This window comes from Lupinus angustifolius, unplaced genomic scaffold (assembly GCF_001865875.1).
Source record: "Lupinus angustifolius cultivar Tanjil unplaced genomic scaffold, LupAngTanjil_v1.0 Scaffold_1_1096, whole genome shotgun sequence".
NCBI classification, from domain to species: domain Eukaryota; kingdom Viridiplantae; phylum Streptophyta; class Magnoliopsida; order Fabales; family Fabaceae; genus Lupinus; species Lupinus angustifolius.
Genome location: NW_017716412.1, coordinates 2,591 through 17,666, shown reverse-complemented (window position 1 = coordinate 17,666; position 15,076 = coordinate 2,591). Strand labels below are relative to the sequence as shown.

Sequence of the window (15,076 nt, the reverse complement as noted above, 5' to 3'; positions counted from 1 at the left end):
GTAGAATATGTTTATTAATCGAATAACGGTAATCGTTTACCAAACCACTTATTCCCCCCTCTAGGTTAAGTTTTGAGCCTTTGTGTACCAACAATATTTATTTTCTAGAAATTAAACAAAAAGCAAGACAAAAAAATTTATATTGTTATTGCACTTTATATTTAACTAACAATTTATGAATATGAGAATGTCAATTTTATTTTACAGTTAATGGCTACTACTTATTTTCTCTATTTTTTTCTTCAAATAAAATATATAATTCTTATAAGAAAACGATAAAATACATCTTTTAGGAGGGTTGGGTCAAACACAACTATATTTAACATTGATAATATTATGTATCGAAAGATCATATGTTTTATTATGAAAATTATTGTTGTTTATTGAGATTATTATCATTATTTAAAACTAGTGTTAATATTATTATTTTTATTATTATAATTAATATAATAGTAATAATAATAATAGTAGTAGTAGTTAAGGTTACCATTATGATTAATGATGTGAAATAATAAAAAAGAAGAAAAGGGGAAATACTTGCTAAGCATGTGACACACATGGATGAGTTTGTTAATTGTGGGAGTGAATGGATCCTCGAGCCGACTCGTGGCACGTCAAGATGCATATTCCAGGGCATTGGATGTGTGTTCCAGTGCGCATAGAATTTCACAGGGAGTGAGGCTGCTATTGGGGCGAAGCCACATGACAAGCCTCTATCTTGTCCAAGAACCGATCTAGCAACGTGATTGTTTCTGTTGGATAGTGCACCGCTCTAGACAAAACAACTCATCATGAGGCCATCACTATTCTGAATTGTGGAAGAACTAGTGGACAGGGCGACGGTCAGTCACAAATCTTGAGGCAGGGTGTGCTGCAGGGCGGCCGGCCTATCTTGTTCTAGGCAAATTTACCTAATTGATGTATATTGATTAAAATATTAATATCTCAATACACCTTTTAAATTAGAGTAAATTATACTGACATCCCTGAGTTTTAGTGAAATTACATAAACTATCCCTCATTTTTTTACACCTACACAAACCTCCTCTAATTTTTATACTTTCATTACACTAACCACCCACATAAGAAATAAGATATTTTTCTTTATTAATTACCAGCTGACTCACTTTAAGTGAGAAAGGCAGTAGCAAAACATGATATATTGTGGAGACACGTCCAAATAATATATGAGTCAATATTTGTTTATTATTTTTGGTTCGTTACACTTTATTATAAGAGCGATTTAAACAATATTTCTTTAGAATTGTTGATGCATTTTGTAACCAAAATAATAAAGATACATTGATTTGTATATTATTTAGACTTGTCTACACAATATATCATGTTTTGTTTAATTTAATTGCATTTATCACATTTTTTGTTTAAAAGATTATCACATTTTTTGTTTGTAGTGGTGGTCAGTGTAACAAAAGCATAAAAACTAGGGGAGGCTTGTATAGGTGTAAAAAAATGAGGGGTGGTTTGTGTAATTTTACTAAAATTCAGAGGGTGTCAGTATAATTTACTCTTTAAATTATTTACTAAATTAGTATAGTTTTTAAAGACTTAATACTTGGGTTTGCGATTTCAAGTAAAGTTAGCAATAAGGTTACCGAGTATTTTTTTTATTCGACTCGAGGTCAAACTCGGACTGCAGTGTACAGTTTTTTCCACTAACATTTTAATGCAACTGGGCAAACCAAAAATTGTCAACCCCATGGTAGGTTTTTCAAGTTTTTCATTTTTTAATATGTTACACAATAATCTTCCACAAAAATCGGCAATAGCAGTGTAGGTTTTCACGTTTTTCATTCTTAATATGTAGCACAATAATTGGCAACACCATTGTAAAGTCTTTCAATATTGGAAAAACGGCAATTTAGTGGAGTTTTTTATTTTTTTGCTTTTTTTTATATAAAGCTGACCCTGTGATTATTTTTTATAAAGTTGGGAACGTGATTGAACTTTTTATAAAGTTATGCATATACAAAATGATTGGATTATTTAAAAATATTATACAACTTGATTGGATTTTTTAAGTTATGTATATATAAAGTTGCATAATTGGATTTTTAGAAATACATGAACTGACTCCATTGTACAAATTAGGAGTGTTCACGGTCCATTTATATTGTTTTTTAGGCAAAAAATGATCCAATCTAAACACGTAATTAATATACGGTCTGATCCAGTTTGGTCTATTCATATTAAGATGTCCGATCTAATCTGGTCCAAATATTATATATGGTTTCGGTCCGGTTTAGATCGATTTTTTTATAAAATAATGAAATTGCGCATACATTCAAAACTCATATAAATGGCTAAATATTAACCATAAAGCAACAATAAAAATATTGTTCAACAACATTAGAATGTGTAAAACAATAGTATAAGTAAACCATTATAAAATAATAATAAACAGTAAGACAATAATAATAAAAACAAAAAATGGCAACAACAAGATATCAATAACTACAATATGAGCACTTGCACTGTAAGTTTAATGGTTAGAGTATTCCACTGATGATTAGATAACAATAATACTTTCACAACAATAAAATTGATAACAAATCACCTAATCAAAATCAACACTTGAATCCTCTTCATTTAGTTGTGGGATTGGTTTAAGTTCTAAATTATGTTATAGAATATAACAAATAAAATATAGGTATAATTTTGGAGTTGGGACTTAAAATTAAGTTTGGAAGACACTTAACAATATTACAACTTAAACTTTACAGACTAATTTGGTCTGGTCTGGATCCAAGAGGTGAAACCAAAATCTAAAAGTGCAAAGAGTCAAGACATCCATATTTGAAGTTGACCTTGGTTTTGATGAAGACAATGCACATACAAAGAAAGCTTGAAGATATTGCAACAAACAACAAGCCGAAGACTCAAGGGTGATATCTATAGACTTAGAGCTTTATAACTTTACTTTACTAGAAGTCTTAAGATGGTTGCCTTAGATCGAGTCTAGGTTAGGTAAACCTAGGTGGGAGTCTCACAAGAACTAAAAATGAACAAGACTAAAATTGAGACATAACATCTAGAAATTATATGATATGTAAATTTATGCATTACATACATGGTTTTGTGCATTAAAAGTATGGCATCTTTGAAAAACATGTATTGCATGATCACATTTTATATAGATAGTTTATCATGCATCAAGAAAAAAATGTTTATACAACATAATCGATTGAGTATAATGTTAATTGATTATCGGAATTACAATAGCTAACCAATCTGAAACCTATGATGTGTTAATCGATTAAGTCATTGGTTAATCGATTAAGACATAACATAAAATCAGTTTTTAAACAACTCTTTAATCGATTAAGTCTCTAAATAGTTGATTAATTACATCATCAGTATGGTTTCTATAAATGTTGTAATTCTAGCCCATATGACATAACTTTATAATTCGAAAATAGTTTTAGAGCATACATTTTTATACATTGCATTAGAGTGAGAAAGTGCATTAGGAAAGCTTAGAGATTGAGAGCATTCTGAAAAGGGCTTAGGAAGTCAAATCATTGCATGTTGTCTCTTGGTTTCAATGCATTGCATTCTTGCATACTATCTTGATTTGTTTTAGAGTGAAAGTGAGAAAAATCTTTTTCTGGAAATTGTGAAAACCTTTTTGTGAAAAACCCTTTCCCTTAATTCTCACTTAGATTAGGTTCTTGTGAGTATTCTGCTTAGAGTTTTAGAATTGAGTTTACATTGTTGTATATGAGTATTAATTACGTAATACAACTCAACAAAATCAATATTGAACAAGGAAGTTGATCTCTTGGTGAGTAGTTTCACTTTAAGAGAGATCTTGACAATCTTCATAGAGACTATGAGGTCTTGGTTCGAGTGATACCTAGGTTGGGGACTAACCGTGAAAAGATAGGAGATCTTAGTAGGCGATTTAGATAGGTCAAACCAAGGTTGTTAAGCTCATAGGTGCTAAGAAAGAAGCGACTTAGTTTTCTGTTTTTGTCATTGGAAGTGTGCTTCTAAACTTACAATTGCAATAGTGAAGAAAAATCTTCCAAGATCACAAGGGAGGGCTGGATGTAGTTTGCAGTGGACCGCAAACGAACCAAGATAAAAATTTCTTGTGCACAATTTTATATCCCTTATCTCATTTAATTTTGTTCTTTACTTTGTTGTTAATTGATTAATTCTGAGTTTCCTGTTAAGATATGTTTAGCTATCATTTTGTAACTTCAGTAATCAATTAATTGTATAAAGATTGGTAATCGGTGACTTGTTGTGCAAGCAACTATAAAATAATGAAGTGCAAGATTCAGGATAATCGATTATCCACAAGCATAATCGATCAAGTTCAAGCACTGGTTGTGCAGCAGTTTTTCAGTTCTTCGCAATATCCCCTCTAATTGTGTTATGACCTGCTGGTACCCAACAAATTTCGAACCTGACCAATTGGCCTTTAAAATATAAGTCCAATACGATCCAAACACATTTGGTTTTTGCGGTTCTGTCTATTTTGGGTTGGTTTTAGGTTTTATTTTTTGATCGGTCTAAATTTGAACACCCCTACCTGCTAGGGTATTCATAAATTTTTAACTCAAATGTTACCATGTAGTACAATATCAGAGGGAAATCCAACTTCTCCCAAAATTGTTTTATGATATATTTATAATATCCGAAAATGTCTTGAAATATTTTAGAAGATATGTCAAAATTGTTTATTATTTATATTTTTGAATGATGATTCTACAAGTACAAATAGTATGTATAAGATTCTTGCATAATATTATGCAACTTAAAACTCCAATGATGTTGCATAATATTTTTTAAAAATTCAATCACTTTGTATATCCATAAGTTTATAAAAAATTCAATAATCACAATGCCAACTTTATAAAAAAATCAAAAAAATAAGAAACTCTACACTACTATTGCCAATTTTAGTGGGAAAATAAATATTGAAAGACTCTAGAACGGGGTTGGCGATTATTGTGTGACATAAAAAATAAAAAACTTGAAAACCTACACTACCATTGGCAATTTTTTAGGATATTATTACGTGACGTATTAAAAAATGAAAAACTTGAAAACCTACGATGAGGTTGGTGATTTTTGGTTCATGAAAAAAATCAAAATGAAACTCTACAATACAATTGTCGAGTTAAATTAAAATATTAGTGGGAAAAAGCTCTACACGCAGTTGTCTAGTTTGACTTAGGGTGGAATAAAAAAAAGATACTTGGCAACCTTATTGTCAAATTTACTTAAAACACCAACTCGAGTACTGAGTTTTAAAAAGTGTTGGTAAATAATTTAAAAGGTGCACCAAGACTATAATATTTTAATCAAGATGCACCAACCAAATAAATGTGCCCTAGTTCTAATATGGAAATGGGAGAAAAAGGAGAAAAAAATGTCATTTGTTATCCTTAACTTATTTTGATTGCTAATATTATTTTAATTTTAATTATATAACACAATCAAATTGATATCAAATATATTTGTTCAATTTGGTTCATTTATTATCAAATTGCAATCTTTAATTTATTTTTGATTAAATCAATTATGCAAAGTTTTAGATTTTTTAATACAAAAAATGATGTTTTATATAATTTTTATTTTTTATAATTTTTTATATTTTTATTTAATATATGGGTCTAGCAAAATTAGTTATTTAGAATGTAGATAAGAGATATTTATAATGAATTTCAAGATGAAAAATCAATTTATTGGAGTATGAGTTTCTGTCAATAGTGAGTCCTTGAAAACTTTCTCTCTTTTTCTGAAATTGAATGGATACTCATTCTATATTGGTTATCTGAATCATCTAGCTCTTAAAAATCGGGTTATTTTTAGTTTCAGAGACTAGGTAATCAATTAAATTAATGTTATACATCCTAAAGTTCATAAGGTTTTCATGCTCCTTAAAGCATTCCATAACACAATCTAAATGTCTAGAGACAATACTATGCATGTTTGTCCATAAGCATGTCCACCTTTAGCCAACCTTTTAGTGTTCCTTCTTCTTTCGATCGATTTCTTCATATAGTGTAAGACGTCCAAGCTTCATTTCGTGTTTCTTTAACTTTCTCAACAATGTTGCCATAGACATAGTTATATATCCTCTGGTTCCATAATAATGGTCACATTGGGTTGTCCAGTCCTATTATGACATCTTAACACTTTGTTTATCTATTGACCATTAGTAAAAGTTTTACCAACACTGGTAAGATGATCAAAATATGAGAGAAATGCTTTTGAACATCACTAATAGTTTCATTTGATAACATGTCAAACAATTCATATTCATGCATTAGTGTATTTACTCTAGCACGTTTTACTTCACTAGTTCTCTCATGCGTAACTTACGAAGTATCCCACGTTTCTTTAACTTCAACACATTGATAAACACTAAAGAATCCATCATAAGATAATAAAAAGGTAATAATGTTTTTAGATTTGAGATTATTTTGTACTTTCTTTTTCTCATCATTGGTCTATAGAGATTTCAGTTTATCCATAGGAATGCATCAACCATGTGTTTTGGCAAATAGTTCCATTTTCTACAAATTCCTAAATATCAATGTATATAGCTTCAACCAAGATTTTCATTTTTGCTTTCAATAGGCTTAAACCCTTACCGTCGAATATTGGTGACATAAATAGATTCTACACACACTTAGAAGGGGTTAAATAAGTATGTAATTACTTCTCTACTTCAATTCCCACATACTTATATTTCCCAATTAATCCATTAATACTTGCTTAACCAGCAACTATTTTCATGTTTAATTGGTTGATAATCGGTTTCACATGGTGTTCAATCAATTAAGCTTCTGATAAATAACTGATAATTGATTATTGACCAATTATTAACATAAAAGTGAAAACCAAGTAAGTTCAATGAAATCAAGAATGAACCAAAATCATTACCAAGATGAGGCATTTAATCAAAATAATGATGAATAATGAAATAGTATAAATTAGTCAACACATATTAAATCAATGCTTAAAGAGTTTAGGGTTAGAGAGAAATAACAAACTGATCTTATTTTGTTCATATAGCCCCTCTTTATGGGTTGAGGATTTTCCACTATGAAGAAATAATGTTTGCGTACAAGCATACTTCCACGTTCAATGTCAATCTAACATGCTTGACCTCTGCGACATTGATACCCTATCACATCTATAGAAACAAACCTATTGAAACTTAATTCTCTCTTACTACAAGAAGATTCCTCACTCTCACTTTCTCTATCTTTACTAGCAAAAAGATATGGGCTTTGTTGAACGCAAATTACATTTTGTACATATAGAAATTACAACAATGATTGCAGATCAAAAACACTTTAAACAACTCTAATCACTTGAATCTAAAGATAACAAATATGATGTAGATTAGAGATGTATGTAGTGAATTTCAAAATGAAAAGTCAATTTTCTTGAAGTCTAAAGAAGGTTCTTGAAAACTTTCTTTTTTGTTATGAATTTGAATTGATATTGATTCTTGGTTATGTGGATCTTCTGACTCTTCAAAAACAATTATTTTCAGTTTTAGTCAAAAAATAATTGATTAACATTAAGTCATAAAGAGCTTATAATCAATTATCATTAGGTCATAATTGATTATTTGTACAAAAACCGGTTTCACAATAACATAATCGATTATCTAAAGAGAATAAATCACTTTTAAGTAAACATTTCAATCCAAAATCAATTAATGTTGTATTAGATAATACACATGAGTGATTTAAACATTTTGGACTCTACCTCATTCATTTTAAACATACGAAATACAAAATATAAAGCACAGCCTAAGATATTGTAGAGTACATCATATTTTTCTTGTTATTATCTTGTTTTTCTTTGCTTTTAGCCTTAACTTTTTCTTCATCAAAACATGTATTGAATAGAATTTTTAATCTTACTTTCAATCTCTTTTTTGAAGATGACAAACCTTAACAATCCTTCAAGACTTTAATGTTTTGACTTTTTTTCATATTGTGTGAATTTCTTTACTTTATGTGTGCTCCCCCTAAGATAAGATTCTTTTAATTTGTCAAATAATATACAGAAGTAAATTGGTTTACTTTTATACAATCCTAAAAAATTCAACATGATAGACACAAAACCTACCTTTATCATCCTTTGGGCATGAACAAAAGGTAACAATTTATCTAAAATTGCCAAAAGTAGATATAAGGTATATTAAAATGTTGTTGAGGATGATCAACAACACCACAACCTTTGTTTGTATCTGTAAAATATGATCCAGCACTACGTCACAGCATTTTGTTTTGTCCGTAACTAAACTTATTTATCACTCTTTATTAGTTTTTTAATATTAATTTTAATATAATAAATATGTATATTTTTATTTAAGAGTAAATTATCCTCACACTCTTGAGTTTTACTGAAACTACATAAAGATCTCTTCATTTTCTACATTTACACAAACCCCATAATTTATAACATACATTACATTGTAATTACATTTTAAGTGTAATCAGTATAAAAATTTAGATATAGATAGTGTATCAATTACCACTCATTTATATAATATTTTGATGAAGATTTAATGATAATTAAAAATAAACGGTCGATAATAGACTGACAGTTTAAAAAGTTCTTACACTATAAGTACATATATATTTTCTTCTCATAATTGCACTCATACCACAATTGCTCATAAGATGAATGTATGATCAAGTTTCACCATCTTGTTATAGAGCACATTTCTTGTTTTAAAATGTGTCATTTTATAAATTATCACTTATGATTAGTGAAAATATTTAATTATCATTTTTTAATTTGAATACATATTTTTTTAACTAATGATAAATTATGATACATGGAGTCACACTTTTTAAATAAAAATATGTGCTATCTCTCTCCCCAACAATTGTAGAAAAGTGGAAATAGTTTCTGTCGTTGAGCAAGTATATCCGTACACCTTGGTAAGACACCCTATGGTGCACAGCTTCTTCTTCTATTTCTATGTAATGTGATGGAAGAAAGAAAAAAACAATGTATCTGTAATAAAGCATAGGAGTACTACTATTGGTGTTAAAAAAAGTTGTGCAAATAATACTTGTTCATCATCTAAACACTGCAGACATGTAAGTGTTAAAAGTTTACTGGAATAAATGCCATAAAGTAAAGTTTTCCAAGACAACCATGTCATCCAAGATGACCAATTTGTTAGATACAAATATGCCACCAAATCCTGTGTTCGCTTGGCAGGCACTATTTCTCTCAACTAGCATGAGCGTTCACATTCCAGCTAGCCATCATGATGGATCAAAGAACAAGACCTGGGGTCAATCTATGAATTTAGTTCTACTATGTTTATCATCTTGTCTACCCGATGCATGCACCGTCTTTTACTCGAAGGACAAAACCATACTCCTCCCCTAGTTTTTTGATATAATTAAGGGTATCATCTCATAAAAATTAATCTTTTTTAGAATATAATTGCCCATCCAACAAGTATAACTTGGAATTTAGTGTAACCTTATATTAGTATACCAATGTCTTAGACAATCAACGATTATTGATTTTATGTAACAAGATAACCATACTCTAGTTTCAGGATGTAAAACTTTAGGATGGAGATGCAAGCAAAACAAAACCTTTTATAGCAAATGCAGCACAACTACGAGAGGGCTATCAGAAACGGCATTGATTAATTTTCATCACGTTTAAATACGCTTTTTATTTTTTATTTTGGTATTTTATATATTCTGAAAATTTAGTTTTAGTCCCAAATGACATAACTAAAACCAACATATCACATGTGTCATACTAATTAGTGATGTGGCCAACTCTGCAAACATCAACATTGACTAAAACCAAAATAATATACTAAAGTATGAACAAAGTAAGAAAAAAATTGAGGGGCTAAAATCAAAATTGTCTATATTTTAAGGGGCTAAAGATACTTTGGCCGTTTCAAATACATCCGAAAATTGCATAAAATCCAATTGCTAACTTGTACACCAAAAACAGTTTAATGTTTAACAAAATTAACAATCTATTCATAACTTGAAAACCATCTCAAACAATGGCATTGGCAGCACTTGCAATTCTTGGCCAAAGATCGGCACACTCCTTCCCAATTGGCCCAGTGATTGCAGAACCTAAACAAAACCATGCCAAATAGCAATGTCATTATTTTAAAAGTTGACAATAGACGATTGTTAAAATTGTAGAAAAGTATCAACAGGGTTCCAATCATCATAAATAACAAACCAACACAACCAGGCTTGGGAAAACTTAGGGATATCAGATGCATAGAGGAAGCATTTGAAGAAAAATTGCATCAGCTAATAACAAGTTCTTCATGCTCACTTAACAAGGAAAGAACTAATATGGTAATATTATGCAAAATGTCAAATATCCAACATACCAAATAACAGAAATTAATAATTGCATTTCTTACCTTTCATTTCTCCTTTTGGATTTACAATAACACCAGCATTATCTGCAATTAGAGTCAAATTAAATTAGATGCATATTAATGGAGGAGAGAAGTGATCACATTTAGCCATGTTTGGCATCCTTAAAAGTCATTAAGACAGTCAACATTAAATTACCCAGTAATAAACTAAGTAACTAAAATAAGAGGGGTAAGAGAATGAGGGAACAAATTGTTATTTGAAAAGGCTGATAACCAAAAACAATAAATTCTTAGTGCTTGAATTCAAGTCCTTAGAGTCTGAAAGATTAAACTAACCAAACCACAAAAGAGTTCAGATACAAAATGAAGCACAGCAAACTATGTAATAAACTATTTGAGACATTGAACCATCTTTTAAGAGATAAAAATTCTATCTGCCAATAATTACCAAATCATCATCTTAGGCAAGGACCTTTAGATTAAGTATAAATGGAGAAAGATCAAAATAAAAGTTTAGCACAACAAGTTCATGAACAATCGAAGTTATTCAGAGAAAATATATGAATTTAAGAATAAAGCATGTACAGTTCTAAAGATATAATATATTTCAATTGATACTTTAATTGAAGATTGACAGAATACTACACATGCCAATTGCATCATTGAATGCAAGGTAGATAAAATCGAGATTTTACTTAAGATCGGGAGGGGAGTCAAAGATCATAAACGTAAGATCGTAACATGACTCGTAAGATCTTACTTGTTAATATATACATAAAAACTTATATATATATATATATATATATATAGGTTAAATTATTAAATAAACCAATGTTTAAAAGAATAAGATTAAGCTAGTAAAAAAGCTCATATTACAACCCAATCCTTATTTTTTGATATGCTAGTTAAATAGGATAAATTAGTAAAAGAACCAATATTTTGAAGTATAAAACTAATTGTAAAAAAACCATATTACATCCTAATCCTTATTTTTTGATATGCTAGCTAAATAAAATATAATAGTAAAAGAACCAATATTTTAAAGAATAAAACTAAGATGGTAAAAAAGTCCCCAAAACCTTATTTTTTGATATGACAGCTAAATAGGATAAATTAGTACAAGAAGGTTCAATTCCAGCCATTTCTGGTTCTGTTCCTAATACCATGGCTGCTACTTGCTGGATCTCACCACCAGAAGGTTCAATGGTTTTTTTACTTCCTATTCCTCTCTTTCTACTTCCTTCATGCATCTTACGAATCAGTACAAGAAGTTTGCTGGATTGAGACAGAAGGGAGACAATGGAAAGAGGTGGAGAAGAGTGAAAATGGGATCGACGGGATCGTCGTTTCAACCGTTCCTATGCTCCAACACGATGATCCCACACGATCTCACAGAGGCTTGCCCAGAACTGAGATCGAGCACGGGTTGGGGGTTGAAGATCGTAAGATCGGACGATCTCACGAGTAAGATCACGATTACGACTACCTTGATTGTATGAAATCAGAGAATAAAGAGTGATCATGCCCTATACATGTAGAGCCCTAATGGAGCAGATGTGAGAACTAACATCACCATATCTGTAACGAAGGACTCGGATAATTTTCCAGACTCATAACTGTATCAACCATGGTATGTTAAAGAGGATACCTGACTAATGCCTGGACGATTAATGATCTAAAACAACAATTATGGCAAGAACTAAGAAATATATGAACTTATGAATTATGAACTAATCAGGTATGGTTTGAAGCTAAAACAGATAAATCAATAGAGTAATTGCAGACTGGCATTCCTAGCAATCATTGGGAGTGTTGTCTAACATTAAAAAATTAAATAGTGTTAATGATCTAGATGTAGAGCCCCAATGGAGCAGATGTGAGCACTACGAAACAGTCACATCTGTAACGATGGGCTCATCAATTTTCCAGACTCGTAACAGTATCAACCATAGTATGCTGAGGAGGATACTTGACTAATGTCTGGCGACAATAATGATCCAATAGAACACTAAAAAATAAAATAAAAAATCAAAACAATATAGGAAACATCAAAAAGATGTAATCTGTATCCAAAGTATTCCTGAAAAATATTATCCCAGTCTACTTTCCCACTTTGAATGAATTAAAATCAAAACCAATAAAGAAAGAAAAGCAAAATGTTCGACGTTGACAGGGATGATTACAAAAGGAACCATCTGGGTAGGGGTAAGATTGAAGGTAGAGTTATAGGCTTATAGCTGGTCATTGGGGGTGTAGATAAACCATTAAATATAAAATCTCCACACTGCATTACCAATAATTTTCACACAAAACATAATCCTCTTGAACTTTCAAATAATTATAAATCACATGAGTGAAGACTAAAGAGTTACAATACTATAAACTCGTGTTTGTGATGAAAACTACAGGCAGTAAATGATAATGTACTGAAGACTAAAGGAGTTACAATACTATTAGCTCATGTTTGTAATGAAAACTACAGGCAGTAAATGATAATCTATTCATCACGCAAACAATATTTTAAAAGTATAATTGAAAATATATAAATATGTAATACATTTTAATTTTGGATTGCAGCATATAGAACTCACCATGAACCCAAATAAATAGTAACACAACTAAAAATATAGAAAAAGAAAACTATGGGGGGAAAATGTATCAAATTGTGAAAAGTAAAACCTATGGTTGAGGGGTCCAAATGATATATTCAATAACAAATATTAATATAGCTGGTTGCATGAGTATCACACACTTATCCCAATGAATAGTTGATAAGCATGTGTCAGGACACTGCATAACCAGTAGTGTTTGAATCTTATGGATGCAACAAAATGACAAGCATTAGCATAAGAAAACAAATTTAAAACAGTGCATTTTGGAATTTGTAACAGAAAAAATCAGAAGGCTAATGGCATTATAAACTAAAAACACTTGAAGCATCACTTCAATAAAAATTAGCTGCTGCTACATATTCAAACACCCACATCCACCTCTTCTATGGATGAAGAGAAGATCTTTTAGAAGCTCAAATCACACAATCATGACAAAACAATCTGCTAAGTGCTAAGAATGCCATAAATTGTGATGAACCAAAATGCAGCATATCATCCATAATGAACAGAAAACATGCATAGAGGCAGTAACCATAATATAAAGAAGAATTAACCTTCAAAGTACATGAAGACCCCATCCTTTCGTCGCCATGGCTTACGTTGCCTCACAATAACAGCAGGCAAGACTTTCTTCCTGAGATCAGGCTTCCCCTTTTTCACAGTAGCCATAACCATGTCACCAACACAAGCAGATGGCAATCTATTCAAGCGGCCCTTGATACCCTTCACTGATATAATGTAAAGGTTCTTAGCCCCTGTGTTGTCAGCACAGTTCACAGTTGCTGCCACTGGTAAACCCAGTGACATCCTGAACTTGTTACCAGCGCTACCACCACGTCCTAAAACATAAATGCATCAAATCATTGTCATTTTGCAAGTTAAAAAGGAGTAAGTAATCATTTCGGTCCATCAAATTTTTCGCATAACAATTTAGTACCTGAAAAATTGGAAAACCCAAATAGTACCGAAAGATAGATATATGTGGGTCAAATTAATACTTTTAAGCATTTAATTCTTGGGGCACTTTAGTGGCTTTCAGTGACTACTTTAGCCCGCATTTGGCCATCATTCAGTAGTTCGGATTTTTTACATTATTTTAGGGATCAAATTCGTACACGGGAAGAGTTAAATATTAATAGATCAACTTCAAATTAATGCTTCACCCTGGGCTTCATTTCATACAGAAATATGCATTTTTTCCCTAGGAGGAGTTATTGTAAACGAAAAACTTGCTAATAAATATAAAAACGGGTGAAATCCAGAAGATTAAAGTGCTAAGAGAACAACAGTGGCAAAGTTCACACTACCCCAACTTCATTTCATGCATTTACAACATGTAAACACAAACCCAAGAGAAAGAAGTATTATTTTTTTTGGTTTTCTTCATGTGATTGCTGGAACCAGCAAACTCTCGATCTGGGTTAGCGAAAAAAAGAAGAAAAAACTCTTTTCTTCAGAGACCAAGCATGCATTCGAAACGGAGAGTAATATACACAATGCAAGAGCAAAGAGTGAGTATAGACGAATACTGACCTCGCTTCGACATCTTCTGCCGCTGCGCAACAAGGAATGTGATTTGCTTGTTTAGTCGGGAATAAATATAGGAGAGTTGAACTAGGGTTTTGGTGAGATGTGAGAACAAAATGCTTAAATTCCAATTTGTTACCTGATTAGCCTCGGGTGCCTAATTTTAAAAAGATCCCTTAAATTTTAGAGAAATTATATAAATTATCCATCAACTTTTTACGACGCAAACCCCAAAAATAAGTGTAATTTTTTAAGCAGAAATGTGATAAATATAATTTAGTTAAACAAAACATTATATATTACAAAGACAAATCCAAATAATATATAAGTCAATATCTTTTTATTATTTTTAGTTCGTTACAATACAGTATAAGAGCGATTTAAATAATATTTCTTTAGAATTGTTAATGCATTTTGGAACCAAAAATAATAAAGATACATTGATTTGTATATTATTTGAACTTGTCTCCACGATATACCCTATTTTGTTTAATTTAATTGCATTTATCATATTTTTGTATATTATTTACATGCAGGGTTTAATTTGTAT

The 15,076-nt window shown here is 30.7% G+C and overlaps 1 protein-coding gene across 1 annotated transcript; it reads right to left on the bottom strand.

Annotated features, from left to right (window-relative positions):
• Positions 1-9,880: 9,880 nt before the first annotated feature.
• LOC109337095 (60S ribosomal protein L23) lies at positions 9,881-14,668 on the bottom strand. The gene is made up of 4 exons (XM_019573974.1): positions 14,533-14,668; positions 13,554-13,838; positions 10,430-10,471; positions 9,881-10,127 (listed from the first exon to the last, which is right to left on the bottom strand). The coding sequence occupies exons 1-4, from the start codon at positions 14,543-14,545 to the stop codon at positions 10,045-10,047; spliced, it is 423 nt and encodes a 140-aa protein (XP_019429519.1). The 5' UTR covers positions 14,546-14,668; the 3' UTR covers positions 9,881-10,044.
• Between the last annotated feature and the right edge of the window lie 408 nt (positions 14,669-15,076).

What these genes read in the sequence shown, in the direction of transcription:
- LOC109337095 (XM_019573974.1), bottom strand. An exon ending in GGTCTTCATGTACTTTGAAG is followed by an intron (nt 10,472 to 13,553) that starts GTTAATTCTTCT and finishes CTCTAATTGCAG; the next exon opens with ATAATGCTGGTGTTATTGTA. An exon ending in TCCAAAAGGAGAAATGAAAG is followed by an intron (nt 10,128 to 10,429) that starts GTAAGAAATGCA and finishes GGTTTTGTTTAG; the next exon opens with GTTCTGCAATCACTGGGCCA.